The sequence below is a fragment of the Agelaius phoeniceus genome, chromosome 9 (genome assembly GCF_051311805.1).
Source record: "Agelaius phoeniceus isolate bAgePho1 chromosome 9, bAgePho1.hap1, whole genome shotgun sequence".
Lineage (NCBI taxonomy): Eukaryota > Metazoa > Chordata > Aves > Passeriformes > Icteridae > Agelaius > Agelaius phoeniceus.
The window spans coordinates 19,882,618-19,903,019 of record NC_135273.1 but is presented as its reverse complement, the minus strand read 5'-3'; the positions used below and the strand labels follow the sequence as shown (position 1 = coordinate 19,903,019).

General features: G+C 47.0%; 2 protein-coding genes across 48 annotated transcripts in view; both read left to right on the top strand.

The window, feature by feature from the left end:
- The window catches only part of SORBS1 (sorbin and SH3 domain containing 1), a 157,649-nt gene extending 151,620 nt beyond the window's left edge, over window positions 1-6,029 (top strand). For 28 of the 44 annotated variants that reach the window (XM_077183167.1, XM_077183170.1, XM_077183169.1 and 25 more), the window contains 4 exons: window positions 737-796; window positions 1,432-1,622; window positions 2,879-2,991; window positions 3,796-6,029. In XM_077183167.1, coding sequence (XP_077039282.1) covers window positions 737-796; window positions 1,432-1,622; window positions 2,879-2,991; window positions 3,796-3,863 — 432 coding nt within the window. In that variant the 3' untranslated portion in view covers window positions 3,864-6,029. The remainder of the gene's footprint in view (window positions 1-736; window positions 797-1,431; window positions 1,623-2,878; window positions 2,992-3,795) is intronic. The other 16 variants (XM_077183200.1, XM_077183186.1, XM_077183199.1 and 13 more) reach the window with 3 other exon arrangements.
- Window positions 6,030-7,860: 1,831 nt separating this feature from the next.
- PDLIM1 (PDZ and LIM domain 1) overlaps window positions 7,861-20,402 on the top strand; it is a 44,924-nt gene continuing 32,382 nt past the window's right edge. The window contains exon 1 of one of the 4 annotated variants that reach the window (XM_077183159.1): window positions 7,861-8,017. Coding sequence is in view for 2 of the 4 variants with exons in the window: in XM_077183157.1 (XP_077039272.1) it covers window positions 8,234-8,329 (96 nt within the window). In the remaining 2 variants the exon portion in view is untranslated. Of the gene's footprint in view, window positions 8,018-8,151; window positions 8,330-9,311; window positions 9,422-20,402 lie in introns of those variants that run through there. The other 3 variants (XM_077183157.1, XM_054637196.2, XM_077183160.1) reach the window with 3 other exon arrangements.

The window sequence follows — 20,402 nt, the reverse complement described above, 5'->3', positions numbered from 1 at the left end:
CCTTTATGTGTCCTTGGACACACAGTCCCTGTGTAGAGTTGTGACTGTGGGGTGAGGCAGGGCAGAGTCCAGAGCTTCACTGGTGGTGGTGTTTGGAGCTGGGTTTTTCAATCAAGGCCTGACCTGACACTCTGCCTTGTTGTGGGAATTAATAAAGCATTTCAGAGCCTTGCTTGGAATAGGATAGAGTGATTTTGTTGGGGCTACATGGCATTGTGCCTTCTGAGGACCTGAGCTGTTGGCTTTCTAAAAAAAAGCTAGTTGCTGTTCTCTTCTGTGTCATTGAGGACTTTTCTGAAAACAGCAACAGATGCCTTCCAGCATGCTTTTGGCCTTTCAATTTTGATGCTCCCAAGTATGTGTTCCTTTTGGCCTTTAAATTTTGATGCTCCCAAGTATGTGTTCCTGTCTGTGTTCTTTTTGCCCTACAGGAATGCAGTATGATTGTACCATTTCTGGCTATAGCAGTGTCCATCACCTTCCACTCTGATTCCCTGCCTACCTTCTGTTTTGCTTTCCCTTGCAGCATTGTGTGCTGCTGTTGCGTTACTGTAGCCTCAATGTCTCTTGTGTAAATTAAGGATCTTGCTGTCCAAAAAGTATGGTATTGGGCTGGGGAGGGGAGGAGTTGTTCATTTCCTTTTGTTGTCTGCACTCCATTTACATTTTTTTTAATTCTGACCAATGTAACATCTGCTAAAATGTCTTCCTTATCATTTGCTTGGTGATCACACAGCCTTCCCACCATTCATTGAGAGCTGGACCAGATCTCACAGAGTCTGAAAAGAGCTATGTGGTAAGGCCCCTGTTTAACTCAGATGTGTAGTCCTAGACACTCTTCACCCAGACAGTAACACCTCAGTAAGAGATAAAATGCCAGCACTATTTTTAGTTGCAAAGTAGATACATATTTATCTCTTTGCATATATTGCTTGTTTGCAACAGAAGGAAGGGAATTTAACAATTAGAAAAAACTGTCACAGCCAATGAGAAGTTGGGCTAATTGTGCTGCCACACCCTGGGTATAAGTTAAATGAAGCCAAATGCATGAATGGAGCAGCCCAACCTCACCTTGCATTCTTGAACTGACTTCATAGCATTTGGAATGGTGCCACTGCATAACTAATTGCAACCTCTTATGCTGCTTCTTTTAAAAATATGTGTAAATGTATTTGTTACAAATCTTCAAACTAAATGCCAAATTCTTCTGTGTCTTGCCTGTTTTTCCATGCTTACATCTGGATCCCTTCTGCACTCCACTACCTGGATATTTACCTGGATCTACAACTCTTCTTTTGTTTTTGGTTTTTTTACTGGACTTATATACTGCAACTGGAATGTCCCATCTCTTCTTATCTATATTTTCCCCTCCCTTTCCCCTGTTGACTGTCCTTTGGGTGTTCTTGGATGTCAATGCTGCCTACCACACAGGAAGCTGTTTGCAATGAAATCATAAACATTGCAGAAAAGTCTGTTCATTACTGCAGTACTATTTCTCAGCCTCTTGACTCTCGCCACAAGGTGACCTCTAATGACCATAAATCATCTCTCATCATTTCTCAGCAACCTCAAGCACAGCAGCAAGGAGCCAGCCCTGAGCGAAGTCAAACACCACGAGACATGTAAGTTCTTTTGGTTCCCATCTTTCCACAGCCCATATTTCTGACTGGTGGTGAAGATAGGGAGGTATGAGAGCTCTCAGTGGTAAATTAGAATCATGTGAAAATGTCAGCTTTGCTTTAAAGAACAAAAGTAGCCACATGTCATCATAATGAGTTTCAGACTGCGCCCTTTCTGTCTGTATAGCACCTGAAACAATGACCTGTATAGCACCTCAACAATGATCCTGGATGGGGTCTCCGTTACAGAGGCTGTCTCAGTGTCTTTGTATCTTGAAGCTGGCAACAAGTTCATATCCCCTGGCTATACCTGATCAATGTGTTCCACTCTGTTCTTGGCTTCTCACAGTAGAGTGAGAGTCCCAGCACCGGTGCCACTCGGTGCATTGCTGACCAGTTCCACAGGTGCATTTGTAGCTGAGAGACCAGGGGTGAGATTTTCAAAGCTGTTCAGTGGAGCTGCCACTAAGCTTGGTGGGGCCTTAACTGATGGTTTTGAGAGTAGCAACATGCACTGTGTGCTGGGGACTGATGGTCACAGCAATTGGCTTGTGAAAGGAGCCTTTGCCTTTTGCAGAGCGGGAGCATCTCACATCAGCTCTATTTTCATGCTCCATAGGCAGGGGACCCTTGCCTCCCCAAATTTGCACAAAGATTGTTTCCACTCCATAAGGATCCTTTCTAGTGAATACAGAGTGCCTGTGGTACAAATGACATCTCAGGGCAGGATTCAGCCTGGGTTTTTTATTCCACCATACCTCCTCAGCCATGATTTATCCATGTAGATAGAGTGCAGTGGAGTAGGCAATATCTTTTTCTAAAGTCCTTTGTTCTGCCCTTTGGTCAATTATGGCTCTCTCTGCCTATGTGCCTGGGCAAGGAAACACCTGTCTCCTTTAGTCCAAGAATGAGAGTATCCAGGTTTTGGCTTGGACTCAGTTGGGTGTCTGCAACTGAACACTGTCTAGGTGATACATGTTAGGAAGAATCTGGTTGTTTGTCTGTGCAGACAACTACATGGCAGAAAGGGATCAGAAGCTCTCCACATATCCCACACAGTGTAGGTATGACACTTTTTACTACCATGACCTTTTGACAACAGCAAGTTCAATGCAGGTGGCTTCCACCTCTCAAAAGGCAAACACAGGTCCAGACTGCATTCAGCAATATGTAATAGGAATTAGGGGAAGAGGAACATCTCCTCCTGAAGGGATGTCAAAGAAATCCAATGACTAACATCTACTGTCTCTGGTTTTCAGAGTTAGCTACCAAGCCCTCTACAGCTACACTCCTCAGAATGATGATGAGCTGGAACTGAGGGACGGTGACATTGTTGATGTCATGGAGAAATGTGATGACGGCTGGTTTGTGGGTGAGTGTGACGCTTGCCTGTGAGCAGAGCTTTTTGGGGTGAGCAGTTTTGCAGAGTGTCTGAAGTTGCTTTCATTTTTGGGGTCAAAATGGTAAAAAAAATTGACTTCAGTTTTCCCACAATTTCCCATCTTTTCCCACCAAGAATATTAAAATTAAGCTGCAAGGTGGTGGAGCTTTGTTTTCCTTGCTAGGTCTCTAGTACTTCCTTTTTTATCTTCTTAGTATCTCCATTCCTCTCTTCATCCTGATCCTTCTTGTTTAGACAGATGACAGAGCAACAGAGGGAACCAAGAAAAACTGGGTTTCTGTAGCATTTCGAAAGCTGAGGGGAGGCATGACTAGTCACAGAAAGTGGCAAGTAGAGGGTGAAGACAACACATGGATAGGAGTTGCAGTCCCTGAAAATCCAGCCTCAAGTGCATGTTTCGCAAAATCCTTTACCTTCAAGGAGTGCAAGTCTGGACAGCGTTCTCTATCTCAACGTTTCAAATCTAGGCTTGCCATCTCTTCTTAAGGGGATTAGCTCATTTACACTGAGAGGAGTTTGACTTCTAACCTATAGGCCCAGGAGCTTTCATCAGCACCTTATTAATTGTTAAAGGGGATGACCAAAGACGATTAGTAGCAAAACTAGTTGTGATCTGGTTTGTACCAAAAGACTCTTTGACTAGGGCTCCCATTTAGTATTAGGAATCAATGCCTGCAGGCAGAAGAGGTTGCCACCTGTACCTTTTTAAACCCTGGAGCCTTCCTTGCATGTCTCCATCTTACTATGTCTTCCTTGTGTTTTATTTTGCAACAGGTACATCCAGGAGAACAAGGCAATTTGGCACCTTCCCAGGCAACTACGTGAAGCTTCTCTACCTGTAAAGTAACAGTGATCCCACCATGAAAAGGATGGTGGGATTCCTTTCCAGATGGTGATTTTAAACAGTGAAGAAACAGACAATTTATGAATGTACTAGACAAGACATGAGAAGTGTTAGGAGGATGTGGTTATGTGGTACACTATTGAGTTGAATGTGTAGCCCTGCTTCCATGGAGTCAGGGTATGATTTGTTTGCTGAAGAGACAGTTTCTAGTTTACAGTGCTGCCTTTGTGTATTCCTCTCCCTTCCCCAGTAAGAGTTTTGATGATAATCTTAATTTGTACGGAGTACTTACCTCTGAGAAGGCTTCAGGGAAGCACATGGTATAGGTTTTGTTTGTGTGTTGAGATAGGGTAGTACTTTGGGGCAGTACTCAGCCCTGCAGCTGCTCACATTGGTTGGCACAGGAGTTCAGGAACAGGAGTTCCAGAAACAGGCTTGCTGCCCAGTTTCTGCCTTGCTGAAGACTCACTTTTCTCTGCCTTCCATTTCCATAGAAAACCTTTCCTTCATGTCATGCATCTTAAGACCCAGCAGAAGCAGAGGACAGCTGATACAATTGAATTGCAGAGCTCTGTGTGGAAAAGGAGCTGGGGATTGGTGATTTAATCCAGAGAGGTCAGCCAAAGCATAATGCAAATGTGCAAAAATCCCAAACCCTTCAATAACATATTACTGATCTCTGCAGGGTTTTTTCTTTTGTGCAGGGGGTGTGTGTGTGAATGTATTGTGTGCAAAATTAACTGAGACCTGTTTTTTAAAAAGAAATCAGCCTAGATTTGACATTTATCTGCACAAAGAATAGAACCAATAAACAGAACATCCGTGAGGGCAAATCCTGTTTATGAGTCCTACGGCTGTTCACTTTCTCTGCTCCTCTTGCCCTATCGCTGGCCCTAAAGGATCACACACCTTTTCCAGTGTATGCTTTGGGATGAAATGCTGGGACTTCTTTCCCAGCATTAAATCGTAGAGGCTCTGATAAATCTGAACAATGTATCACTGAGGGTGCCTTTTTTTTTTTCATTTTGGTTACAGTGTTGATGGTAGGTCAAATAAATACATGCATTTTGGCTGCCTCTTAGTCATACAAAAAAAGTCTAATCAATTTGGAAAGCTGTTCCCAACATTTATTACCAGTTACATAGATTTGTATTTCCTTGAGGGAAAAAAAAAACCAAAACCATGGCTTGGCTCTAGGTTTGCCTGTAAATCCACTATGAATACTCTTTTGATAGACTTTTTGTTATTAAGAAAAAGCATAAACAAAACCAGTTCTATCAGACTCTGCTTCCTACAATTGCCGTACAAATAGCAAAGGGTAGATTGCTATTTTGTCATAAGCCGTATTTAATAATATAAAATGCCTATTTTTATGCTGATGCTTTTATACAGATTTATTAAGAGTAAACTACAACTAACTGTTAGCACGACTTGCAATGTTTTGATAAACTAGCCATGCTCCTGGGTTTGAAATCAAGAAGGCTTGTCTTCCGTCTCAGTCAGCGGAAGAGAAGACTCTGTGTCTCAGAAGTTTGACTGTAAATATGTATATTTAACTTTGTACAGACAATGTACTTACCTTGTATAGAAAAATAATTTAAACACATTGAGTGAAGGGAGGGGAAAAAAGGCAGTTGTGAAAGGTTGGGATTTTTCCACTTTAATTTAAGTGATGGAATTCCGTGTATGTTCACATAAAGAGTTTTAGCACAAAATATTCATTATGAAAGGTTTCAGATATGATACAAAGCACCACTGTTTATTTTCTGCAGGAGGTATCTTGAATCCTGCATCTTATTTATGGGTTAGTTGTTCTGCTTTGGGTTTGCCCTCTAGTTATTTGCAACAATGTTTAGGCCTGTTGGTAAGATTGGATAACACCAAATAAATCTATCCAGCAAAGTAACATGTTGATATTGATTGTATATAACATACTCATTTAAAAGTTAATTTTCTATTCCTGCTCTTGCCAGTTTAAGTTAAACACAAACACACACACACACACACCACACATATCCACACAAACTGCAACTTCTTTTTGTGTTGATTTTTTGTTTCTTATTGCAGTGGATTACTATTTGGCAATTAATAAATGGAATTATTGAATTACTATTGTGTTCCTTGTACAAATTATTAAATAAAATCTACTCTGGTTGTTCCTGTAGCAATGGACTTTTGTATTAGTACCCCGCTGTAGCTTTGTATCCATACTGATGTGTGGGTGTCTGCCATGGACTTCACCAGTGTCCTGTACCTGAGGATCCTGCTTGTGATTGGGCTTGAGCTCATCAGTCCTTCCTGAGCTGTAGGCTGGCTGTGACTTTTTCTTAAAGAAACCAAGGTGTAAAGGCAGAGGAGAAGCTGGTTTACACACAGATCTCACCATAACATGGTGTCAGGGTACAGTTGCTGTGGCGTGCACACAGACCCGGCAGGTTAGGAGTACACCTCTGTCCACTGCTTTACAAAGGGTCTTTGTGACCTCAGATGAAAAGACCACCCAAGTTAAGTCAGGCAAGAAACTCAAAATGCCAGCCTGTGGGGAAGGTATGTCAGTTGGTGTTGGGCTTACATGTGCATTTTTAACCCTGACTTGTGTTAAAAGCTTTAAGACTCTGCTGTCTGGTAGCTGCACCCTGACAGGGCAGGTATGGCTACAGCATTAACTCATGGGGTTTGTAAGTCTGTGGTGATTGTGTCCTGTCTCCCTGCAGCAATACACCTAGCTGGGACTTTCTGGGTGTGCCTTGTGTAAGGGAACAGTCCCTGAAGGAGTAGAGTGAGGGAAGGCATGTGCAGGACTGTGCTCACCTTAAAGACTGGTATTTCACAAGGAGTTTTAACTTTTTGGAGACCTCCATCTCAGACTAAGCCAAAATTGCACAACAGATTCAAACTCTGTGATGATGCGACTGGATGGCCAGGCAGACAGATAAACATCATGGCTGCACTCACAATGCTTTTAGGAAGTCAAACTGTAAACAAGATGATCCTAAAACCAAACTACCACGACAGAAAAAGTCTGGCTACTGTACATGTGTTTAGAAAGCACACAGACACAAGCCCTTTTTTGTTTCACAGGTCTCTATATAAAAGCCAAAGGGCAGTCTGACCATGGTTTTGCTGACAAGCACTGCTCACCTTTGCTTTACGGCCTGGACAGGGAGGGGAGAAACCCATCTGTGACTGCTGAACGTTGGTATTTACTCACTCTAACCTAATCTAAGGTAAGGATGCTAGAGGTGCTAGTGACTTCAGAAGCTGGGCAAGCAGAGAGGGGAAGGTGACCCAGCAGCGTGCAACAGCCCTCTGGAGATCCTGCACACTGCTGTGGCAAAGCAGTCACTTTCTTCGCTGTCACGAGTGCCACACCAATGATGTAGTGGAAGAACTACTTCTCTCTGCTAGGGATGAAATCAATAGTCTGGACACATGGACCCTGGAAGGAAAGAACCTGTGAAAAGACAAGCTAATGCAGGAAAAAGGGCACAACCATAAAAGGGGATTGTAGAAATGAGGGTGTGCCTTGTGATGGGATCATTTGTGGCCATGTCTTGTAGGACCAGTACCTGGATTATCTGCATCATTCCTACTTGCTGCCTGCTCCATGCTCCCCAGCTGTGGCTGAATCCCGGCTTCAGCTACAGCTCGCTGATGTTGTGCTTATGGGTGAGCTGCATTCATTAAATGAGCAGCAGTGCTTGCACTCCAGTTGTAAATGCCAGTGCCGTTGCTGTGACCAACCTTTCCCACTTGTCCACCATCAGATTACTGAGGGCTTAATATGCAACTGAAACAACTATTTTTCCTAAATCACAGATAAGAAGGTTGGCTGAAAAACCTGTATAGAAGAATTCCTTTCATTGGTGGCACCGTGCTTAAGGGGCTGGAGATAAAGAAAACGCTGTTTAAATCAGTGAACCTGGGATAAATTAGCAGAGATGTAACACCCTTCCCAGGCTCCACCTCACTCAATCCATCCTGGCGGGGAAACTGCAGGCAGGGCAGCTTAATTCCATCGCCCCCATTAGGTTTCAGAGTTAACATTGCTCCAGGCTGGAGAGTATTTGCCTGGGAGGTGCCGCACCGGGGCACTCACTCCTGCGTGCGGCTGCCTGCCGGAGGCTTGTCCTGCCTGCCAGCAGGGAGCGGGTGAGGGGGGCCGGGATTCCCGACCCCGGCAGCCGCCCTGCCCGGGGCGGGCGTGTCCCCGAGCCGGGGAGCGGCTCCTGCCGGGGAAGCGGCGGGGAGCGGGCGCTGCTGCCCCGGGGCGGGCCGGGGGCGGGCCGGAGGCGGGCCGGGCCGGGCCGGGCCGGGCCGGTGCGGGCGGCGGGGCTGTCGGAGCCAGCCGCGAGGTGCAGCGCGCACATGGGGACGCACCGCATCGTGCTCTCGGGCCCCGGGCCCTGGGGCTTCCGCCTGGTGGGCGGCCGCGACTTCGAGCAGCCCCTCGCCATCTCCCGGGTAGGGTGGGCTGCGGCGGGCGGTGCTGGGGGCGGCCGGGGTCGGCTCGGGCTGGCAGGTGGCACAGCGGCAAAGCCGGGGCGGGAGGTGGGCTTGTCTTTTTCTCCCCACTGTTTTTTAGTTTGTTTGGGTTTTTTTTTGTTTACGGAGAAATCGATGGTGGCACGCTCAGTCCCTTCACCTGTAGCAGACCGGCATCTTTGCTTCCCACCGAACCTCCCTGCTCAGCCTGTCCATAGGGACCCTGCAGGCAGTAGGAATCCCCTGAGCCCCCGGTTCGGGTTTGGCAGCCCAGCCTGTGGGAGCCCGTCTCACCGAGCTGGGCTGAGTGCTCGCAGGCTTTGCTTGCCATGTATAGTTAAGAGCCTTTGTTTACAGTAGCCATGTTAAGGTGTATTTAGTGCCTCTGCCCGTCTCTGTTCGAAGTCCTTCTTGCTCCCCCCTTGAAGAGAAATTAGTTAGGAAATGGCAAAAATTTTGCAGCGGAACAATTTTAGGGTTGTACATGGCTTTTCCCTCCTCTGCCCAGCGTTTGGCTGTGCTCGCTGCCTCTCTGTCCTGTCCCCACCTGTCCCCACAGGCGCCCGGCCCGGCCGGGAGCTGGGCTCTGCCCCCCGTCCCCTGCAGGCTCCCAGAGCCGCGGGCTCGCGTGTGCGGCCCCGAACCCCAAACTCTGCTCGGCTTTGCGCGGGGAGCACTGCACAGAGACTCTTGTGGGGCTGGCTGCAGGTCTTCCCGATGGGAATAGGAACGAAGGGATTGCTCCTCGTTCCAGCAATCCCTCGGCAAAGCAGAGGCATCCAGCGAGCTGCTCTTAGCCTGGGGCTCTGGCATCTGCCACCATTGCACAATTCTGGAGTGCCCGCATGCCCCAGGTGAGGAAAGGCTGCGGGAAGTGGAACGTGCCAGAACTTGAATTTACGTGAATTTACTGCCCTTAAAGAAGACCAGGATGGTCAGACTTGTGAATTTTTATAAATGCCTCCTGCCATGGGGTCCCACTGCCTGAAGGAGCCCAGGTGCCTCGGGGAAGCTGCCAGCTGCGGGAAAGGCAGGGCTCACAAGTGCTCTTAAGCCCACGGGGGGTGGGGGGTGAGTTACTAGTTTTCTATGTAATCTCTTTCAATTACAGTAATAATGCTTCATTTTTCTAAAGCATTTTTGGGACGTGAAAGCACCTTTACTGTAAGGGAAGTGATATTTACTTCATTGTTATGGTAATTATTGCCATTTCCTTTCAGCAAGAATCTCAGGCAGAAGGGTGTCTAAAGCCCTACCTGCTCTTAGCTCTTCTTGGTCGCTTTTATCAATGCTTATAGGCACCTATCAAGGGACATAGATCAGCAAAGCAGCAAAAACAACCACCTCATGAGAAATTCTGACCCTAGAGACTAAAATGTAATAAAATAGCCTCTCTGATCGTGGTGACGTAAATGCTGACAATTAGTAGCTCTTATCAGGGCTTTCTCTTGTGACCCCTCTGACACTTTTAATTTCCCCTCCCAGACTTCAAGTCATTAATCTTTCCTGTGGTTTGCTTGTAAGGCTCCTGGATTTCTCTCCTGGGCTCAGGAGTGAAATTCTTGGCAAGTCTTCCCCTTACCATGTAAAAAAATATCTGATCCAGTTTTGACCTGTTTTAAAAAGTCTGTTCCTCCGTGTGTGTTGACTTTACATATTCTTGCTTATTTTATTTGGTACCTGTGTTTTCACCAGGGACGTTTCTGGCACAGAGCCCTTCTTCCCTCACAGGATGGGGTGAGCTGTGGCCGTAGGACAGACATCTACCAGGGGTTGTGAGGGCCTTGGTCCTATTGTGTTATGAGATAGAGAGGCTACCTGAGAGGGTGAGGAGGCTGTGACCTGTGATAAGAGCATTACCCTGGGAGGCTGGGAGGTTGCAGCTCTCCCTCCTCAGCACTTACATTTGCTTTGTGCTGCAAGTGGGTGTGTGCACAGATGTGCTCGTGAGCAGCGCTGTTAGCAGGGGTGCACAGGGCTGGGCTGCTGCCCTGGGCATGGGGAGCAGCAGCATCCTGACACTGAGAGTGCTGCTGTTTGTGTGTGCTGTCTATGGGGTCAGTGCTGCCCCATGTAGCCAGTGGAGCCTGTCCCAGTGATGCACTGATGGGATCACCATGCTGTTCCATGTGCTGGCATGGTGGGATGCCAGGAGAGATGTCCATCCAGCCATAGACCTCAGCTGAGTGTCTTGCAGCTCTCTTTGAATCAGGTGCCTAAATTCAGCCTGCATTGCCTGCCAAGAGCTCATGTTTGGCTTCTGGCACCATCATGCTTGTGCTGTTAAGCTTTAGAGTTTATCTTGGTATTTATGGCCCTCATCACCATTGTGCCTCAGCTTCTTCCTGGTGGCTTTTGGCTTCTCAAGCTCCCAGTCAGCTGGGGAGCAGCTGCACTGGAATGTAGTTGTGTTGGTGGGAGGCAGCACTGTTTGGGTTGCTCGCTGGGGGAAGTCATTGAAACTTGGTGTTGCAGTCCTGGGTCCAAGAAGGATGAGGACCACTGGTGCCATGAGCATGGGAGCCACCGAGCAGCCTGGCCAAGGGCTTCTGGCTGACAGTGGCTGCATGGTACCAATGTCTTGTTGTGCCTTAGAGGAGCAGCAGATGAAAGATTGTGGCATTTCCACAACTGCTCTTACCTTGTCTTTTGTCACTGCCCTACCTCACTTCCCACTTGAAATATGTGTTCAAAACTGCTTCAGGCTCAAACACATCACAAGCATCTGTTTGTGAGAACACTTCTGGTTTCTTGGTTGTATTGGACTGGTCTTCCTGGAGAGAACTCAGTATGTAGATTTCACAAGTGCTGCTCATGAGACTTTCTTGTGGAGTTTCCTGTCTCTTTAGGACGGACGCTTCACAGATGTTTCTGGCTTGCATTTCTTTTTAAAACTATAGGGTTCTGGTGGACAGTTTATTGCAGTCTTTGTTCAGAAAAAACCCCAAACTTGTGTTGATCAGTGTAATGAACTCTGGGCCAAAGCCTGCTGGATTGCCTTAGAGGAGTAGGAAAGGCCCTTGTCTTTACTGCTGTTTGCGTGATGCTCTGCAGTGAGTTAGTGGGGTAGAATTTGAGAAAAGTTCTTTCTGAGACAGGAATGGACAATACATACAGGATAATAGTTTCTGTAGAGCTGACCTGTGCACAGGGTAGTTCTCAGTTAAATCCCATTGAGGCTAGGAGCTGATGGAGGGAGGAAGCAACACATTGTATAAGCAGCCGCTGATGAAATAGAGCGGTCTGAGAAGCAGTGCAGTTGACAGACCCCATCCCCCTCCATTCCCCAGGTAACATGAGCTGTTGCTTGTTTGGTTGCATTTGATTTTGATAAACATTGAGGTTTTTGTTTCCAGCTGAATACATGGAGCTGTCTGATAAACTTGGTTATTGAGATGATTTTTTTGGTTTGTGGTAGCGATCTTGAGCATCTGACCCAAAATATGGGCAAAGCAGATGTTTGCCATTTTGTCATGTCAAAAATCTCCAAGCTCCATTAAGTGTGGGTGCCTCTTGGAGTCTGTAAGACTGGACATTTTGTTATAAAACCAGTTTTCCAATGAAAAATTGGTTTCAAGACAGCCCAGTTATGTAAATACATTAAAAAGATGAAATCCCAACATGATGCTTGTTGCTGATTTTGACCATTGTAAAATGAATTCATCCCTGCTTAGTCTAATATTTTATCTATTTGTGATATTTTAAAAACTCAGAATTTATATAAAATACAGAATTGGATCATAATTGGGTATTTGAGTGTGTTAGTTTTCTTTTCAAGCATGGCCCTCTGAACCAGCTTTATAAACTTAAAGCTTGATTTAGTGGTAAAACTGGACTTGATGGTCTGAAATCAATCAATCAATCAATTCATTTTCCATCTGAAATCATGGGACTGAATCCTGTGGTGTGAAAAGGTACCAGGTTTAGCTTTGGTACCAGCTGACACCCTTACCCTGTCAGCCAGTAACCCTTGTAGGAAGCAGCTGAGCAAAGGCATCCCAGAGCCAGTGGTGAGGGAGAGCCCTGCTGGTAGGGTACACCCTGCTAATGGGCATCCCTTGATGGGATGGATGGAGACTGTCCTCGCCCTGATGCATGCCAGGGCTTGGCTGAGTGGCACAGTGAGTGCCCTGGGGGCTGGGCTCCAGCCTCTTCCCCAGGTGGAAAGAGACTCTGGCTGCAGGTTATTTTTCTGAGACATGAGGAGAGCTGGGGCTTTCTGGGCAGCCCTCTGCTCCCAGAGTGGAACCTTTTGGCCTTTCCTCTGCCAAAGGAAACATGGGGTGTGGTGGATGTGATAGGATTTAGGGTTGGGCTGGCTTTCCTCCTCACCCGGAAAGCCTTGGCTGGTCCCCACTGTGCACACCTATGCCTGCAGTTCCTCTGCCACGGGGTCCAGCTCTTGTGCCCGTGACTGCAAATCTCAGCACTGTGCTGGGGATTTGTTCTGGGGCTGTCTGGGCAGAGGGAGGCAGCTGGGGAAAGCTGCTGGGCTTTATAGGAAGATGAAGGTGGCTTTATGTTTCCTGCTCAGATGTTTACCTGGCTGCGGGTGGGGCAGGGGCTGAGGCAGCACCAGCCCTGCTGTGCCACACCAGGCAGGGCTGCTCCAGAACAGCTGATAAGGGCCTGTGGAACACTGGTCATTGGTGTCACCTGCCAAGAGCTCCTGGCCCTGCAGAAGTGGCTGGGCTGGTGTTCTGAGGACAGCAGGATCCCTGTGCATTGCTTGGTGGGAGTCCTGTCTGCTCTGTCAGAGCGCACCGGCTGTGAAGGGCAGAGGTTGTGCCCCTACAGGCTTTGAAATCAACACCAATCCTGGCAGTTTCCTGGAAAAATCCTTTGCTTAAAGGTACAAATGGCTGCTGAGAAGACAAAAAGACTTTTCTGATTTCCCTGACTACCAGGGTTTGGATGAAAAGAGATCCTCCTTAATTGTAGTAAGGGCAAAGCAGCAAATTTTCTTGGGGTGAATACGAAGTGCTTTGGGGCAAGGACAGGTTTGATCTTTTTCAGTCTGGTTTCCTGATCTAGGGGAGCACTTTTACCTTGAAAAAACTTTTACAATTTTTGGGATCCTAATCAAATGCCTTCTACCAGAGCTACATGCAGGAGCACTGCTCTTGTCTTTGCTAGGAGCCAGGGTTCTCTTTTCCTCAGTTCACACATTCAGATCAATTTGTCATTGGTTATGCAGCAGCTTGATGTCACCCAAACTTTGGAGTTCCCTTTTCTCTGTACCTCTTCTGTGCAACCAGTATAATCTTTTCTGATGATGTCTGACCCACCTTGTTCTGGGCAAGTTTCCCAAAGGACCTAAAGAGAGAACTCTACATTTGGAGTGAATGTACCAGCCTCAACATTATGTGAGAGCTTTAAGCCCTAGAGCTATAGGTGACAAAAGTAAATGCTGGACTTCTTGGGAGGAAGAAAGCTCTTTTTGTTCCCAGATGTCAAGTTTCATATGCCTGCAGGCTTCTTGGTACCTTTCACCCTTAAAAATCACTTTGTCCATCAAGAAATGTATATGTTATGTAAAATGAATTGGATTTGAAGGGTACAGCATGAAAATAACAGGAGATTTTTTTTTCAGTATAAACAGGGAAATTGTAGGAGCCCTAAAGTGCATAAATAATTGATGTTGTTCTGGACTACAGTATCTCAGATGGTTGCTGATTACTGGATGTGTTGATTTATTTAGAGGATGAAATAAACCATCAGGAAAGACTCAGCTGCTTTTGAGGCCTTGTAAAAAATCTCTTGTTTATTTGTCTTAATGTGGGACATGTTGCAAAAGAAGCTGTGGAGGCTGAGTAACTCCTTGACCACCATTTGAGCATCTGTCTAAGCAAATCCTCTCACCCTTGTCTTTTTATACCAAGGTCAGCCCTCTCTGTGCAGTACCTGATGCCTTCCCCTTTCTGTGTTGACAAAGCTCCTCTGGCTGTCAGGGTAGGGCATGAAGGCAGGCAGGAGGGTGAGGGCTGGGCTGCCAGAGGAGCTTGTGCTGGAAGCCCAGACCCTGCTGGGGTGGGCTGGTGCTCAGAGGTTTCACCAGCCAGATGTATCATCCCCTTCTCCTTCTTGTCTCCTGGTGATGATGTGGTCTGGGCCAGCACAGAGCAACCAGTGAGGCTTGGGCTGCAGCCTGGCCAGACTGAGATGGTGCAGAGAACAGGAGCAGCATTGAAGGGAGCTCTCCTGGAGCCAGTTGTAAGGCATCTCACTCCTGCTCCCCTAAAGAGAAGGGGTGGGGAATGTGCTTGTCTGAGTTTTCTCATAGCCTCTGATCTCTGCTGACCCAGCTGCATGCTTTTGCTGGGAGAAACTTTGACTGCTTAGCATAATACTCCAGTGCTGAGGACATTACTCATGGTAAAAGAGCAGTGTGTGTGGGTGGGGAGGATTAAAGTGAATGTCAGAGATGTCTGGCTGTCACTGGTGGCCTTGGAAGTATGTTGCTTCATGTCTGTCCTTTGCAGCAACGACCCAGCTGGGTTTTCCTCTCAAACACACAGAGGTGCAATTTCTCCAGATCTTTTTTCTTGGCTGATGTTAATTTTCTCATTTCTTATCTCTTCATCACTTTTTGCAATGTGTTTAGGTGTGGAGTGAGGAGTGATGCCCGAGGCTGCAGGGTCTGTGAGAAACTGTGAAGAGCTGACAGAGTGAGCATGTAGGTGCCAGAATGGATGAGGGGAGAAGGCCAGAATAAAGTGAATGAATTTAGACCCACCCATCTATCTTGACTCACAGGGAGCTGAGTTATGCTGCTTTTCATAAAAATGCTTCCCACCCTTCCTCCCTCTCATATGCTGTGGGCAGCAGCTTCCCTCAGCATACCCACTTGCTGCCTCTTGGATCCTTGCCTGCAGGAGGAAAAAAGGCATCATATACCCCTGTCCAGGGGCTCTAAAGCTTGTTAGATAGCATGTGTGGAGGGAATTACATCAAATATAAAATGTTGTGGTGTTTGTCAAGCTCTGGGACAGACAGAAGTTTTATAACGAGGTCCTGGGAGCTGAATAAGCAGCCAGATGTTTCTCCTGCTGCTAAATCAAAGTGTTTTCTATTGTAAATGTACTTGCCCAAAGACTTTCTGAAGAGTTGATATTTCATAGCACTTTCTTTGCTGCTTGGCCACCAGTGCAAGCAGGTAGTAGCAAGCAAGCTGCCTGGGAGATGGTCATCTGAGCTGTGCCAAGTCCTGGTGGTGCTGGCAAGATGGAGCCCTAAGTGTGTGTGCAAGGGGCTACATGTGCACAAAGCTTCACTTTGTAGGATAAGAAGGTAGTGTAGTTTTTTCTTCTATCCTAACCAATCCTGAATCTGTGGGACCTGTTTTAAAAAAAAGGGGTCCAAGCCTATAACTGGTCTAAACTGTTATCTACTACATTGAGTTTTGCATGAATAAAGAGTACACAATCAAACCTGTAGATTATGGGGATTATTTGTTTCTTCCATATGCTGGCACATGTGTCTGAGCTGGTATCAAGGACATGGTTTGATGTGTCTGGTTGTAAGTAGCTAGAATATTTCTATAGTAGCCCAGATTTCTTACACAGAACACCACCCAAACAGAGCATCACTCTGGGACCTGTTTTGGACACGGTGTGAGTCAGTGCTGCTCTGCCTGTCTCAGCATTGTCTGTTCAATAGCAAAATGACCTAATGGCAGTGTTACCCAGTTGCTTGGCAACAGTCACCTCAAGGCAGGGCATGGCTCCTTTCCAGAGGAAGCCTTTGGGCATGATGTTATAAGGTGTGCAGAGCTTTATTCACCCAACCATGGTGTCTCTGGAACTGGGAGGTTCCCGGGGCCTGGTGAGTCTGCCCATGTTCCATCTGCTCAAGCCCAGTGGAGGAAGCCCAGACCAAGTCAGGGAGCTCTTTTGAAGGACACAAGAAACTGTGGCTTTGCACAAGCTGTGACTTGTACAAGGTTTGTTCCTTGCAGTATCTTTCAGCCCTTCTTGCCTACCCATGCAGAAGTGCAGCTCTATCTGCTCAAACCTGCCTCACCCACCTGTACAAGATGTGCACTTGTACAGCACTGCCTGCTGGTCCCTTGGCTCCTGCTGGTCTCTGCTCCATGCTCATTCAAGAGGGAAGGGTAAGAGAGGCTAGGACAAAGCTTTAGATCATCTGAGAGCAGGAGCAGAGCAGTTTCAGATACAAAATTTACTGGATCCCTGCTTGCCTGAAGCTTTTGTTCATTTTTGGAGTCCTTTTGTGTAAGCTGGCTGATAGCTGCCAGTGCTCTGAGCACCTCTGCCTGCTTTCCCCCCAGCCACATGCCTGCCCCTGCTGCTTCCCATGGACCGGGCAGGGATGTGACAAAAATAAAAGCAGGAAAACATCACAGTAGCAGCTCTGTGCTCCTCTCTTAATAACAGAAACGCCTTTTGCTTGGCAGCACTGAGATAAGCCCAGACCTTACTGTGAGGGGGGAAGGGAACGTTATTAGTAGCTATAAATCATCCTAAAAGGATGGGGGATGGATTCCCTCCATACCCTGCCCTTGTGCAGACATGTTTGCTGTGAACAGTCCTGGCAGACAGTATGAGCTGGATGTTGCAGGCAGTAGTTTGTGGAAGGTTGCATTTCAGGGTAAGTTATTTCCAGACCTGAAGAAGCTGGATTTTAAAACATGTTTACTTTTGGCAGATATACATCTCTTTTATATTTTTGTGCAGCCTTGTAGCTTGTCCTTAGGGGAGAGGATTATGTGAGTACCTGAGTGCATGGAATAGCCCCTGTGCTACCAGTGGCACTTACCTGATGGAGAAGAGCACTTGCATTTCCAATTCCTCTGAAGTGGACACAGCAGGGACCTGACACCACAAGCACTGGCAATGCACTGAGATGTCACTGTGAATGCCAACTGCTCTTCCTGATGGCTCTTGGGGGTTCCTCAGGAGGCTTCAGTATTTCAGTGTCCCTGGCAGCTGTTCCTGGTGATACATGACTGCTTCTACCAGCCTATCACATATTGTATAACTATCAGTCTTGAAATACAGCAAGCTGTATGGCTCAGTCTCCAGCAGTGTTCCAGTGCTGGCATTAATCCACTGTTGTTCTTGACCCTTTGGCAGCTTATCTGATTGACAGTGAATCATGGTAGCAGTGTACTGAGCTTGGTGTTCCTTACAGGGGTGAGTAATGTGCCTCTCTCCCTCCTTTGGTAGCAGAGGAAATAAAGGCCCCAAGAAACCAAGTCACTCAGTTAAGGTCCAGAGATCAGGAGAGGACCCACACTGTGTTTCCTGCAGGCTCCTTTTTCTTCAATGATATCCTTAGGGACATGTCTTATGGATTTTATAATGACAGCTCCCAGATCTGGTGGGACTGTAGGCAGCTGTCAGTGCTCACGATTTCTTCAGAGCTTCATACTGTCCCTGTGTGCAGGTTTTGGCTGGGGTAGAATTGTTCACAGTGGCTGGTAAGGGGCTGTGGTTTGGTTTTGTGCTGAGCCCAGGGTTGATAATACAGAGATGTTTTTGTTATTGCTGAGCAGGGCTCTCACAGAGCCAAAGCCTTTTCTGCTTTTTGCACTGCCATGCAGCAGTGAGGAGTCCGGGGATGCAGGGAAGGCTGAGAGGAGACGCAGCCAGGACCACTGACTCCAACTGCCCAAAGGGATATTCCAGACCACATGACATCATGACCAGGATATAAAGAGCAGGAGATGTTTGGAGTGATGTTGTTTGTCTTCCCAAGTAACCATTATGCATGATGGAGCCCTGTTCTCCTGGGGATGGCTGAACACCTGCCTGCCCGTGGGAAGGAGTGAATTCATTCCTTGCTTTGCTTCGCGCGTGTGTGTGGCTTTTGCTTTCCCTATTAAATTGTTTTTATCTTAGCCTAGAAGTTTTCACTTCTACTCTCCCAGTTCTCTCCCTAGTCCTGCAGGTGGGGGAGTGAGTGAGCAGCTGAGTGGGGCTTGGCTGCCGGCTGGGGTTGAACCACAGCACCCTGTCACGAGGTTTACAGGAGGCACTCTCAAGGCGGTGAATCCAGTGGAGTGGCTGCAGATTGCACTCAATGGCCTCTAAAGGTCACCGGTCAGCTGAGGGCTGCAGCTTGGCAGGTGGTGATCTTCACAAGTAAATCAGATTTTCTGTATCCATTTGGTACTTTGTCTGGTATGTTCATCAGCACTTCCTCTGTCAGTTCAGAGACTGCTTGCAGCATTCAAAGTGGTGTGCAGGTAGTCATTCACTATTGGTTGACCCATCTGAAGCTCTTTAGATTAATGTTGAGCACCTTGGTCAGCTTGGACATCTGTGAGCCACTTTTATGTCCTTTCTTTTTCCATTAAACACTTTCCTAGTAGAGAGGTGAAAAAAGAAAAACAGCTTGTGATTTTTCTTCTGGTTGGGGAAAACAGCCCACTACAGTTGTGAGGAGATATGCTGAACAGCTTCAGATTTGACCCAGGGAAAACAGTGATTGCTGCTAATGTGTGACACCTCTAGAAGGGGAATGCTTCCCTGAGGGCAATGATTTGCCAACCAAACCCTAGTTAGGAGAGATTTCTAAATCTTGTGAATGGTATTTATGTCTGAAAGCTCTGCTGGGTTTGCTCAGCTGCTTTCCAGCATGCTGAAACCTAGCATGAATGTATAGAATGAATACCAGTTGTAATGGACTCACAAATGAGGTATGTCTCAGCTGCAAGGCATGTTTTAATCTGTACTCATGTCTGGGAGCAGTCCACCCTTCTCATTTCCTCTTCCTGTTAAATAATGGATGAAAGCCCATAGAAATCATTACACACCTTTCACAAACTCATTAAAACTGCACAAAATCTTAGGTAGTGTTTGCAAAGCCACAAACATGATGTTATTCACCTTCTGCTCAAGCAATAATTTTGGCCCAAAGAGGTTTCAGTTGTTAAGAGGACACCTCTTTAAAAGAAGTAGGGTAAAATGAAGAAGCCATTTAGTTGATTTGTTTGAAAATGCCAGGTTTTAGCTGGGACCTTTTTCATGAGGAGTATCATACTGATGGCATTGCTGCATAGTGCCTTCTGTATGGGACCACATGGAGAGGAAGGGGAGATCAATATGGCAACAGGTATCAAGGTGAGCTGTGGTCAGGCAGGGGGGTTGGTGCTTCTACTTCTTCAGACACTGTTGTCAGCTTGTGATTTAAGTGTTGCAGCGTGATGCAATATCCTGTTTTAGCTATCCCAGTCCTTTCCCAGGTGTGCCAATACCTTCTCCCTTCCCCTCCCCTTTCCTCCTGCTGAGAGCTGTCCATCACTCTTGGCAATCCAGCAAGGGCGTCGTCTGATTGACAACAGTTCAAAAGGTGCTTCTCAGCCCTGGGCTCATTGGGCTACCCAGGTGCCACTTCTCTCCTGAGCCTTCCCCCCTCCTACCTGGTTGGTGGCACACCTGCCCCTTCCCTCCCCGTCCCCGGGGCTTAACAGGACCCTGGGACCGTGCGGTCGGGATTCTGTTGGAGCTGTTACAAGATTCAGAGATCCGTGACCCTGGAATAAAGCTCTGGATTAAACCCTCCGGCAGAATCCGTCTCCTTTTCCTCTTCACCGTCGCCTAAAGCCTTTCCACCAAGCTAAAACTGAGTTCCTGCTTGCCTGGACTTGTTCCAAGTGCCAGCTGCAGCATCCAGCCAGCCAGGGGTGTCTCTGAGGTGAAAGGCACCTCAGTTGCCGCCTCTGGTCGAGCAGCAAGGGCCTGATGAGCCCAGGCATGTTCCACCCGGTAATATTGGGATCGTATCCCCATAATAAGGATGAAGTTTCTGATGCCTTTCCCCCTTCCAATCTGCATAGATCACACACTGCTTTGGGATTGATCTTGCTGAAGTCAGTAAATGTGTGTTGCACCTGTTTCTGGGAAAAAACATATTATTACAACTAAAGAAGCAATCCAAAATCTTGAGGCCAAACCTTTCCTTCAATGAAGAAAACAAATGAAATTGTAATGCAGGCAAAGGTGTTTATGATTGGCATTGGTATTGCAATGACTCTGATACTCTTTCCTGTCGCCTCTGGTCTTAGAGACTTGGACTTCTGTCTGTC